This window comes from Aptenodytes forsteri, unplaced genomic scaffold (genome assembly GCF_000699145.1).
Source record: "Aptenodytes forsteri isolate BGI_AS27 unplaced genomic scaffold, ASM69914v1 Scaffold282, whole genome shotgun sequence".
Lineage (NCBI taxonomy): Eukaryota > Metazoa > Chordata > Aves > Sphenisciformes > Spheniscidae > Aptenodytes > Aptenodytes forsteri.
In genome coordinates, this window is record NW_008794089.1 from 1,176,298 (window position 1) to 1,189,588 (window position 13,291).

A 13,291-nucleotide genomic window follows, 5' to 3' on the forward strand; every position below is an offset into this window, starting at 1 on the left:
TCAGTTAGAAGGATTTTTTTAAATTCTTTTTATTTACTTTAAGAAGATCTACCCCATGTAGCTCCTTCACTTGCAGATTCCCAAGTCCGGTCTCTTTTCAGGACCCAGGAAAACTCTCAGGATGCGAAAGTTTTCTGCCGTTATTTTTTCAGTGCATTTTCAATCCTCCCCAGCCACCTGGCACCCATGTGCTTGTTGACACCCATTTCCAGCGGCTGGGAGGAAGGTGCCATCACTTGGAGCAGCAGTGCTGTGCAGCACAGAGCCTTGCCACGCTGCCATGCAGCCTCTCCACTTCGGTGGCACGGGCTGGCACAGCGATGCAAGGTCATTAGGAGGCCCTTTCTCTTTTTAGGGTAGCTTCCCCAGAGACCAGCACTTAACAGCAGTAAGTGAGCCCTTTTCTGGAAGGCTAACAATATCACTGAAGCTTCAGCTGCCAGCAGCCTTTTTCCTACTAAAAATCAAACCTCTTGGTTGCTCCCCCGCACCTCCCCAGTACTGTGGGCTGTAATGCCTGAATTTTTTGAGGTCTGATTGATACTGGACTCCTGCAAAGCACAAGCTACAGAGCATGGTACCGTTGCCATACTGTAGACACCCATTTTAAACCTTTTTTTTATTATAACTTCGTACTCTATTTCAAAACCCAGGTACAATTGTAATACGGTTGCTTGGGTGTTTTGCGTTTGGTTTTTTTTGTTTTTCAGGAAAAAAAAATCCCCAGTGTGTAATTCCCTAAATTTAACCTCCACCTTGTCCAGGCGGCAAGCTTCTGCTGCTAACTAATGTTTTCTCCCGATTCCACCTCATGTTATCCAGCAGGATGTTAAGTCATTACTTACTGATTACAGTGATTGCAGGGATAAGCCACTCAATCATCTCTTTCTGGAACTTGCAAAGGGATACAGGAGGATTGACATTTAATATCCCTTATGCTATTAACCACTGCAGGGAGGGGAGAGAAGGGGGGAAAAAAGGAGGGAAATCTTGGCAGAATTAATGAAGCAATACTGTATTGCACTTGCAGCTCATTGGCTTTAGAGCAGGGTAAGGTTAGGGCTGGCTCACTGAGTAACAACGCTAGAAAATAGTATCAGGCAGAATGAGTTACTACAGTCTTCAATAAACTCTAACTTGATGACTGAAATTTTATTAGTAAGCATAAAGGACCATGGGTGCATTACTCTGAATGAACATGTACTTAATCAGCTACTCACATCAGATTACAATATACCAAGACATGCAGTCCCCACTTAATTACAACCTCCAATACTTTTGCTTCCAATACTTCCAAGCATCAGGAGAGTTTATCCACCCCAAGGATAAGTACCTTCTTTTAGTTCATCCTCTTAGGACCTGACCACAATTATTAGAACAGAAGGGTACACAAAATCTTACAAGTTCAGGTCTTTGCCCTTACTTTTCTGCGCTACCACATGCTGCCCTTGCTTTTCACGCTGCTGTATGCCACCGTTACAGATGATAGGAATTACTTGCAATATTTGTCTTGCTGAAAAACAAAACCCTCAGAAAAACTATACATTGAAGTCATCACTTCCAATATCTAATACTACAGGATGTTGTCTCCTCCTTGACCTGAAAATGAGAAGTGAAGAGGGCCCCTCCATCCCCTTTGATTTCAGGAGGAAGAGAGCATCTACTGATCACTTTGTAGAATCAGGTCTCATATAATCAATTCGGGACTCAATTTGCAGGCCACTAAAATAGTACAGGCAATGTTTCTTGATACCTAACAACCTCTTTCAAACCCTGACCTCTCAAGGGGACCCTGAGCACATCCGTCCAACGAGGGGGCCAAGAATGGGTATTATGATTAACACCTATTTTATGGTGAGCTGGAAGGCAAGCAGCAGGACAAGTAACCAGCTGAAAGTTTAAACAGGAAATGTGATTCTTACAGGGTTGCAGACTGCTGAATACTTCCCTCATTCAACCCTGAAAGAACTACTAGGGGGGAAAAAAAAAGGAGACCTAGATGAAGCTGGCTCTTCTTCTGAAAGAATCAAAGTAGACGCATGAACTTCCTCTCATTTATTCATCTATCAAGCTTGGTTTTAAGTTACATCATCATTAAGATAATAATTTCTGCTTTCTATCACTTTAAAGTATGTTCTCAATAACTATCTGATTCTGATAAAGGTAGTCGAGTCCACAACCTACATACGTTTATAATTAGCTTTTTTTTTTAAGGCAGAGTAATAGGTTAATAAGAAATATCGGATTACACTGGAACAAGCTCATGGGTCAAAAACTAGACAAAACACATCAAACTGAAAATAAGTGCTTGCCTGTCAGACACTGAAGGAGTCTCTATACAATAACTGCATTGTTTTAATGCAACATTAAAAACATCAGTTTAGAGCCAAAATGTGCAAAAGAGGAAAGCATTTTAGTCACTGACAAAATTCATAAGCCAAACAATAAATAAATCAGGATGGAACACAGTATTACAATCTCCTGATGTTCTCCAAGCAATGACGCAAACTGCAGCTTTGCCTTGTAAAAGTATTAATTCAGCCCTCACAGAAATTCCCTGTACTTTTTAGAAAATAAAGTGAAAAATTAATTATATCCATGCTACAGATTAAGTGGAAAAAATAAATTGCATATAGCTGAGGGCTGTGTTAGGTTAGCGTGGGGTTTTTTGGTCAACGCCTCTTAGGAAGTACTCTAACAATAAATCTGATTCACCTACGAAGCAGAGCGTAGAGTCGAAGCGGCCAGCCTGGAAAAGCATTAAAGCCACTGCCTAATTGTAAGCATGCAAATACCCACATTAGGGCCAACAGAGCTATTCCTATGCCTAAAGCGAGGTGTTCGCTTGAGTACTTGCTGGACTGGAGCTCAAGACTTTACTGCAATGCTGGGACTCAGGAGGGCTGGCGATTCCCCGTGCCGGGGTGCAGGAGCGTACTGCAACCAGCGCGGGCAGCACGGCTGCGCAGGCAGGGGAGCGAGCGGAGTTTTCTGCTCCAGCACTGCAGTGCTCAGCCTGACATATCGACTTAGCATGCTGCTGATCTCAGTGATAGCTCATATGCCAGGCTGCGAGGCATGGCGACCGAGGAGCAGGCACACTGCTCGCCCTGCCAGCCCTGGCGCTCGCCAGCAGAGCAGCATGGAGGAATAGCCGAGAACAAGCCTCCATGTCGGCGTTCATCACACTTCAGCAAGGCAGGTCACCGTGTACGCTCCTGCAACGTTTACAGCATTCACCTGAAGATTTCTTTTTAATCCTGGGATTACTTGAAATTACAGGAGGTACCATATTATCCAACGGAGGTCTAGCAAAGCAGGTTTCATGACCTGCATGCAATACCAGGCGAAGGCTCTCCAAGGGGACCACAGAACTAATTTTAATGAGTTTATCAATGGATACCTCTCTTCAGAAAGCCAGTCCTTGCACAACTTGATAGAAACCTGCGTGTGCATGCAGCAACTTTCAGGATGATGACCTAAATCCATGCACTGACATGGTAGGGAACAGGGTCTTACTGCTTTGTCTCCAGAAAAGTGGCAGGGATGCATGTGTGAGAAGACAAGGCCTGACAACACGGCACCGTGGTAGCAAGGTGGTCTGGGACACTGGCCTCATTACTCCAGTGTAATACCAGTGACATGGTCATGACATAACAACTGTATTTATTTGTTGCTGTTATTACTTTGCCAAAGCAGATCAGTCTGAGGCTATCAAATCACACGATACACAAAAATAAGCTTACTTCGTACCGTAGCACAAACTTTTTATTCATACAGCCTTTTGTGAATTAACGTCTCCGTTAATAGTTTTCTTTAGCAGTTTTCCCCCCCTTGGATATTAGCCTAGCAGTAAATATAGCAGTCAAACAAAGAAGGAGTAAAAGGAATAATTTGCAAAGAAATGTATCCTAGTAAACTGCGTGCAGTTTGGCTGAGATACACAAAACGAAACACAAAGGAGAAAAAACCAAAAGCTTGCAAAAATGAATTCAAAACAAAGCAAGAGTGGTCCCAAATTACAAAGTCCTGCTGGGGATCAAAGTGCACCAAAGATTTTTGTTAGTTATTACAAGTTATGGTTGTATTTTTTTTACTTTTTTGATCACACGTATTTTAAAAGAAGTTTTAATTTTCTCCAGCACGAAGACATTCCCCACGTGTTTCGGCCTGGAGCACATTTTAATGGCTTAGTTATAAATCCCTGAAATTACGGGTTTATAATGGAAACGCTGGCAGGCCCTTATCTAACACATATAACACAGCATTTTTGCAATATAGTCAGAGTTTGTAGTTAGGTGAGTGCAGCAGAAATCTTTTTTATGTTAAGTAATGACAGGAACTCAGAAGTTGTTGCTAACATGTAAACTACAGCCCGTGCTTACTTGTTGTTTGAGTCTACAGCGCAGCTGGTACCTTCCAAGGGGCACCCACAAGTCTGGGCCTCATAACTTGCACTGCGTAATTAGGGTTAACACACGAGCTGCCCTTCCAGGTCACCTTTCCCACTTTCTTTCCCTTACACCTAGGTTTACACCAGGCCCTTCAATAAACAGTTTGCACATCATATGATTTAAAAGTTTTCCACACTCAATATTCATTTTAACACAGATTCTGCTACTGGGTGCGCTACTCACTTTTGGGAGCTGTTGAAATAATGGCATTTTCTTTGTTTCTTCATGATTGTGAGCTTCGCATAAAACCCATAACTAACAGCTTTCAATCTCTTTATGATCCAAGTTCTGACTCCTTCAGAAGACAGCAGAGCTACTGAGAAAATACTAGTTTCTACATCGCACCTCAGACAGCTGTCACTCAAGTACATGTTATCCTGCAAACTTTGCTAATTAATGTGTTGTCCAGAAGGAGATAAGCACCGATATTAGATGTGCTTACGAGTTGACATTGGTATGACAGGCAGATGTTGCTCTGCAATGACAGCAGTCTTCTGACAAAAACAGCAAGGATCATTCTGTCTTTTTGTTATTTTTAAGGGTATCCCTTACCTTGTTTAACAGAACATTCAAATGCAAATCACAACCATTTAACATTACCACAGCCCCCTGCAAAAAAAAGGCACTGAATCAACAAAAGCTGCACGTTTTGTAGGAGTGGTGTCTTATATCAACTGATGATGTTCCTGTAGTAACACCCATTCCAGCATTAAAGAACAAAAGATGCAAATGCCATTGGAGCTCCAGCTTTCACGCAAATTGGGTCCTTGTAACCAAAATTCATTATCATGACAATCATATCTGCAAGAAGCGAAACTTTAAAACATTGCAACAGTAAAACTCATGTTTAAGTTCCTAAAGTTTTGGTATTAGTATTTGTTTTGGAATATGCTCCATGGAGTCTCTACACAAAGAGGAAATTTTTTATATCCAGGAAGGAATGGAATTTTTTATCCCTTGGAAGCCCAACCCTGTAACTCTGGAAAGTTGTTTGCTTGGTTATACATGAAGGTAGATTAGAAACCCTAACCTTGGAGATCCTGGTGACTTCCCTAAATACAAAGACTAACAAGACCAACCCTTACCCACTGAAAACAAAGGTAACTGTCGTTACCTTAACCAAACGCAGCCTCAGGCCCCAGGATGTGTACTACATTAGCATCTCATTCCATTAATAGGAGACAACTCCAGTGACAAAAATTTCTAGTCATTCATTAGACTTAGAATCATTCCAGCTCTTGGGAGGTTTATGCCCTGACATGCAGTAATACACCACCTAGATGAAGCAGGTAGTTAAGAACTAATGTTACCGTTAAAGCTGGTAGGTAGAATAGAGAGAAAAAATTATTTGACCACAGGGTAAATCAGTGCCAGAATTAGGCAAAAACATCTTGAAGGCTTTATTTTTAGCCCTCTAAATTTAAATGTTTAATGATAACGTTAAAGCTAGCCCAAACAGTCAGAGGTATGTGCCAGTATCGCGTTTGAGCACAAACCCCTGACACATCAAAGAATACGCATATGTGTTTAAGTGTGCATCTGTTTGAAAAGTTGGGCCAATGTGGAAAATCCTATTATCGAAAAAAAAAATACAATGGGGAGTTCTTCAGCTAATGTGAACCACTGTAATTCTATTGACAGCAACGGATCTGTGCTGACTTACACCAGCTGAGGATCTAATTTCATATGCCTTAGAAAACTGATGCAACTTTTTCCATAGCTGCTCAAGAGTTTCTATACTCTCGTGGGGATCAACTCGAACTAGTAGGTCAGCAGGTGCTGAGCTTGCTTTGAATCTGAAGTCAGTCACACAGAAGGATACTGGGACATGTGCCATCTAATTTTTACTGACCCACAGAGATTCCCCTCTAGTATGGCTGTAGTATCCATGTATTTTCTGCTTCAGTCTAGTGGGAGATAGATACATGTTTCTTTGAGAAAGCAGAAACCTTTCTTCAGGATATCAAAGTGAGAACCTGACCTGAACCACAAGCCCAGATGAGTGAGCATGATGGAAGCAGAAAGGGTGAACAGAAAATGTTCTGCCAGGAATACACCAGGACTCCAAAATATGCAGAAAGACATCTTCCGGTTTTAGCCATTATTAGACTGATTTGCAAAAAACAACAGTTAATCTGCAGCTATCCAAAATCCACGGATCTAAGCTCTGCCCACACCTTTTCAAGCAATTTTTTTCCCCTAATGCAAAGGGAGTTTTGCATTAGTAGGGACCAATACACTCAGCCCTCTTACACTGAACAATGAAAGGGCCAGGGCTGGGATTACACACTCTCTGGACAGGCAGAGAATATACGTAAAATTGTCAAGTGAGGTAATCTCTGGGGAGAATTAAGCAAACTACTCCAGTTTTGCAAATCTACAAGCTGTACATTCACAACTCTGAAATGAATTCACGGGAGGATACGCTCTTAGCTTGATGTTTTGTCCCTGGCCATTAAAGAACTTTGGGGAGGTGGGGGCAGCCCTTTGCGAGGAGCAAGTTTATTTGTAAAAGGAGAGAAGAAAAAAAACCTTTGCCGTTAATTTTGACAGAGCTACTTCTGTCTCTTTTGTAATAACTAATTATCTAACTAGTGTAAGAGTTTTCAATGGCCAAATGCAAAGCACTCGCAAGCCCTGCCAGGCTAATCAAGACAATTTCCAAAACGCCAAAAACAGGAACTTCCTATAATAAAAAACTTAGCACATTTACATCTCAAATTAGAACATCTGGAAGAAAAAGACTACGCCTGATGCCAAAACAGGCCTTATTGTATCCTACCACTTTCCACCACCACCACCCTGCCTTGTTTGTTTTCTTTAGCTTTTCCTTAGAACAAACACTGATCCAGGTGCAAATGCTCAATTCGCAAGGAATGCAGTGAACATAAAATTACTGTAGGTTTGGCTGCTAGTAAATCCCTGCTGTTACTCACCATTGGAAGTTGTGCTGGAGGCAACAGCTTTCTCACTGACATCTGTTCGACTGGAGCATTTCACGATGGAATTCTCCACTTTTTTCTTCTCCGTCGTGGTAGAGCTATGGGACTGCGCCTCCATGATGACTTCTCATTACTTCAGCTCTCCTTGTACTAATACCTGAATAAAATAAGAGAGCCGTAAACTTTAAATACTATGCAAAAGCTTGGCCCAAAACCTCTCACACCTCTCACCTGAAGAAGAGCCTGCAGCACAACTGAATTACCAGTCCACAGGCCATTTCTGGATGCCCATCAAATCATGTTTGCATGCATGAATTCCTGAAGAATTTAAGGAAACACTAACACCAAAAATAAGCGTGTTTGCCTTTAAAGAAAACCAGTATCACAAACCACTATGCTGCTTGATGGGTAGGCCCATTTTTTTCAAGCCTGTAGGGTTTCAATGGACCCAGGGGAAAAAAGCCAGTATTTTTCTCCTATGTCCAGAGCGCTTTGGAGCAATGCAAAAGAAATCAAGACAGACCTTCATGTTGACTATAGAAGCCAAATATTTAAATTTCAACATTCACGCTATCTGAACACACTGCAGCAAGAATTATCCTGTCTATCTCTACACCTTGTCCTACCCATGTAAACATCTCTCACTTTGTTTGTTCAGAAATCTAACTCAAACAAAAGTGCATTGGAGCAACACCCTGAAAACCACAGGGAAAGGCAAATATTATTGCTAGTGGCAGATAATGAGATCACTTTCTTTTGCATGAAAACGCTGAGAATGGAAAACTCTGCAGAGGTGTGTGTCTGGTTATTCTGCCTTTCCTGGCTGTTCTCAGTGTCATCTCCAGTGATACATTCATTTTATACCCCGCAGACCACTTCTCCTCATTCTCAGAGCTTTTGACATTCCTGACAGAAGCCCACAAGCTTCCAAAAGGGTAACACTGCTTGTGCAGCAGTGTATCCACGCCAGGCCCCGAGACTGCAAGGATCTTGGGCTGTGAAGAACACAAGCATTGCCAAGTGCTGGTCTGCAGCTTAACTTGACGCACACCAATCTGTCCAAGTAAGCTCTACACAAATCATCAATATTCAGCACACACCATGCTTAGAACCGAAGTACCTGGGTACTTTGGTAGTTTGAACACGATCCTATGCAACAACAACAAAAAATAATAATAAACAAAGAGAGTGTTTTCAGCTCTGAGCAGCACTGCAGTCATTAGCTAAAGGAGTCTGAAATGGAAGTCGCACTGTTCTAGAACAACATTTAAATGAATTAAAAAACCAAAGGCTTCAAAACAAGCCACAAAGTAAACTATAATGAAGTGTAATTACATTAGCAACCTGTTTCCCCAATTCTGACAGGCAAAAAAAAAAAACAAACCCAAAACCAAAAAAAAGGCTACAAAGCCAATTCATCACAAACACAGCTGTCTAGTAAACCTTCCCCTTCCCACCTCCCTAGTAGGAGTTCTTTTTTAATAGCACAATAAAACACTCCAAAGCCTCATTGTTATACAGTAGGGATCAAAGAAGAGCCCAATCTCTAAATGAATCGTTATTTAGCTGGGCAGCACAGCCAGAGAATTGGACTAGATATCAGAGACGCTCTGCCACTGACCTACTGGTCTAACCTTTGGCTAGGCATTTTTCTTCCCTTGAGATCCTTTCTTGCTAAAAACAGGAATAACAAAGCTCTGCCCGCCATGGCAGAGTACTTGTAAGAGTACTTTCAAGATCTACCTGTGAAAGTGCTATAAATATTATTGTGATCTGCAAAACAACTTCCTACCAGAACATGAAGGGGAATGCCGGGTGTCTTCAAAGATGAAGGAGAGGTCTAACAATACTCAACTTGCAACAGCCCTCACTTGTACCCAGCAATGCACAAATCTCCTTGAGGCGAGATCTCATACGAGCTTTGTAAACGGCACCTTTCCAAATTTCTAATATGCTTTCTCCCCCTTTCCCCTGGCACACCTCACGCAAGAGCATCCACAGCTTTGGTTGGTTATCATGTATATCAGGCTTTTCAGTCCCTTGTGTTGGCAGAAATTGGGGGGATGCTGGCACTGCTGCCAAGCTGTTCACCCCACACTGGCCAGAACATGCTCATTTTCTCTGTACAGCCCTGGCCACATGAATACCAAACTCTGCCTCTACCCAGCCTCCAGCTACTGCGTAAGCGAGTCCTTCAATGTACCGTCTTGTGCTCTGACTACCCTCATTTGAGTTATTTAATATTGTCCAAAAAGCGTAATTTTTTCTGATATCTCTGAAGGAATTTAAAAAGCTATACATTTTCAGTTGTGGTTATTTTTCTTCAGTTTTGCCTTTTAAGGGCCCAGTCTGCTATTCAGGAAGCATCTCCATTTACATCAAAGAGTTTGATTGTGTGAGAGCTTGGAGGGGGAAGCTGCAGAATTTGTCCCCTGTTTTCTTCTGTCTTCGGTTCACAAGCCTGTTTCTTTTGGCTAAAAGTCATGAAAGGAAACAATTATGCTCCCTACTCAACTAGAAAGGAAGAAGCCACATACTTTGCCCCTATTTCACAAGGTCAGCAGTGTGGCATGAAACATTTGGGCAAAGATCACAAAAATGATGACAGGTATCTACAGCGGTTCCACCGCCTCCTGCCAAGCAGATGTCTGTGCAGATATGAGCAAGGAGCCCTCACGTATCTCCACCTCCTTCCCCTCTCCACCATGGCAGGACAGTACCTCCATTACAATCTGATCCTACCATTGGTCAGAAAAGGAAGGAGACGAAGGTAGTCTAAGGAGTTAACACAGCTTTAATCTCCTAAAAAAGCATCTTTACATCATCTGCAATTCAAGAGCAACACGTGGCTGCTCAGACTCGCATCCATCCATTCTCTTGACTATTTTTTTTCTTTCCCCAACAGCCATGAGATTTTTCTGGTGCTTTGGGGTTGTTTTCTTTAATGGAGGGAAGACTAGGAGACATAACTCCACATTTCCCACCACTCTCTATCGCTTTCCTGGTTTACGCTACCTAGTGTGGACAATGGTACAGAACAGAGGCTTAAAGTAGCAGCTTAAAGTGAATTTCTGGTCAGAAAATTGCAGAATTGGCTATGAGCTAATATAAACATCTGCTCTTGGTACCTGTCCTGCTTCGTGTCCACTTAGTTTACACACAGAAGGCTGCTTTTATTCATGTCAGCATGGAAGAGGGAACATTGCAAGAGTAAACTTTCTTACTTGGCTCTACACCCTGCTCCACGAGCCGATGGCCCCGGCCCTGCAGACGTTTCCTCCCGTGCCTTCCTTCCTCCGCTCCCAACCCACACCTGTGGCAAGGCCGTCTGCAAGAATTCCAGCAGCTCCAGTTACACTCCAGTGCTGCATCATCAACTCCATGGTGGTATGCATGGCTGGGAGAGTAAGGGAAGTCAGGAGAGATGGCAGGACTAACAATTAGAGGTATGTGTTTTGGTATGTTTTGCTAAGCATGCCCAATAGGGAAGCAGGCAACTGGAAATCAATATGGTGACCCAAGAATCTTTTTTTTCCTGAAGACGAACTTAAGCCCAAGTTGAGAACACAAACCAGACACACGTGTCCTCTAGAATCATTCTGCTTAATTTTGGTTGTGATTTTTATTTACTCTCAGAAATTGTACTAAAATACGAGAATTGCAGTCTACCAAAAAAAAAAAAAGTCCAGGGCGATGTGAAGATTTCTTTCCACTGGCTGCTAATCCCTATCAAAAAGCATGCTGAAAATCAGCCAGCCTGACGTCATCTTCACATTAAAATACAAAGTGGTTTATATGATGGTGTACACGGCTCTCCCCAGCCTGTGGGTCAGTGACTTCCCTGTCCCTGCCCCCAGGCCTGAGACAGTATGTATCTATTCTGCAGCAAGGAGCTCTGCTTTCAAAAAACCAGAAAGCTAGTTTCTGTCGGCTATCCAGCATCTCCCTGTGCATATGAATGGCATGAAAATGCTGTAACAGTATATGGGCGAAAGCCTGAACTTTCATAGGTAAATAGAGGGATAAACATTCCTTCCTGAAAGCAAACAGTCATGGCTTTTTCCCATTCAACCATGCTTGAACCTTTTGTAATTTCCCTAAAGCCTGAACCCACTGCACAATTAATTCCAGATCCCCATTTTAAACCTAATCCCTCTCAAAACAGCAACCTGCCTGCAGGTGTGTCTCTTCTTTTTAAATCATAAATGTAAACTTTCACCAATTGCATATTAAATCGCAGAAATTTTAGGAACAAGCTACTGGAATGAACTAGTTAAATGAGGGAAACTGTCTCTTTTAAAAGGAGTGTCAACAAATGGCAGTATGTTGGAAATGTATTTTGAACAAAAAAAAATTCTTTCAAGCAATTTGAAATGATATAATTTCCGGTCCCTATGTACACTAGTCATAAAACTGTGCCCCACAGTAGTAAAAATAATATTAATATACTGGGGAGAAAAAAAATTTTTTTGTTCACTTACTCACAGAGCCAACTAACTGAAACCAGTGGAGCAGCCCTCTGCCTGGAAGCGCAGGAAACACGACCCTTTCTGAATATACACTTCGATTTTCCAAGAAATCTTCAGCTCTGTGCTCCTTTCCCTCTCTGAATTGCTTTTTAAATCATTAAATTTATATTGAGCAAGTTAGTTTTAAAGACCAGATCATGCAAATCTTTATTCATGTGAATAGACTCGCTGACTTCAACAAGAGTACTTGCTTCAGTATAAGCGCTTGGGCAGGAATCGGAATCTAAAATTCTCAATTTGCTTGTCAGACTGGTTTATGTCTCTTGCAAACTTAAACCTTCTCCTGCCTTTATTTGTTACTTTTTTTTGGAGGGGGTATCTTTTAGTGTGTTGAGTTTTTTTAAAAAAAAAATCCTCTCCCTGTTTTATTCGATGCTGCTGTAGTTGTATTCAATTCATTAACAAGTGGTTTGCATCCGCTGAGAAGAGCTGTCTGAAATAGCAGTGTCACAGCATTCATCATCATTACATCAGCAGTAGGGAAGTTCATACTGATTGCTATCAGCAACCAGAGTGCCCCAATCAGCGTGCAAGCAAACATAGCATGTTTAATTTTTCAGAAATGACTCTGGGTGGTTAGGGTGTTCATAGGTACTACTTTGATCCACGCTACTGGAAGCAGTCTTTGGGGAAACAATACATCTTGAACAGCACAACTGTATGAAAGTGAAAAACACAAGGGGAGGCATGAAGAACAATCAGGAAATTACAGTCTCTCTCAAACATAAAGGACTCTCTATAAATTTTATCAAAACCGGTTACACCGTTCCTTGGGATTATTTAAGGATTAAAAAAAAAAAAAAATCTGTCTTGTTCAGATACATTCAAATGCAACATTTACATGAGACAATCTTATGCTATTATACGGGAGCTACTTCACACTGATTTATCCAGGCTTGATTCAGGTACATATAACTTCCAAAACCCACCTAGATTTCAGCATTGCTTTCCATCAAACCTGCTGGCAAAGCTGCGCTGACAAAGTTACCCCTGACAGTACTTGCTGAAAAATACACATGTACTCAGGTATTTTAAGAAATATCTTCCAGTTATAACATTAACCTCTTGGTACACCTCACCATTTTTATAATAGCTATGGGAACTAATCTAAAGACTATACATTTTTGAAATAGTTTTATCTTTTCTCAGTTCTTTGTAAGCTAAACCAGAATTCTGCAACCCCCATTAACTACTCCTGGGCAAATTTCATTCAGATTCTTCCCTGTTGAGCCAACTGGTCAAATTAAGACTAAGATGGATATAAACAGAGCAAAAAAAAAGTCTTATATCCACTACATATAAATACACAACAAAACGCTCGTAAGCGGGGGGAAAAAAGGTATCATACTTCGCAATACTTATCTCC

General features: G+C 41.6%; 1 protein-coding gene across 3 annotated transcripts in view; it reads right to left on the minus strand.

Moving 5' to 3' along the window:
- The window catches only part of GLI3 (GLI family zinc finger 3), a 195,946-nt gene extending 188,390 nt beyond the window's left edge, over positions 1 to 7,556 (minus strand). For 2 of the 3 annotated variants that reach the window (XM_009274832.2, XM_009274825.2), the window contains exon 1: positions 7,391 to 7,514. In XM_009274832.2, the coding sequence (XP_009273107.1) occupies positions 7,391 to 7,514 (124 nt within the window). Of the gene's footprint in view, positions 1 to 7,390 lie in introns of all 3 variants that reach the window. The other variant, XM_009274817.1, reaches the window with a different exon arrangement.
- Positions 7,557 to 13,291: the final 5,735 nt, after the last annotated feature.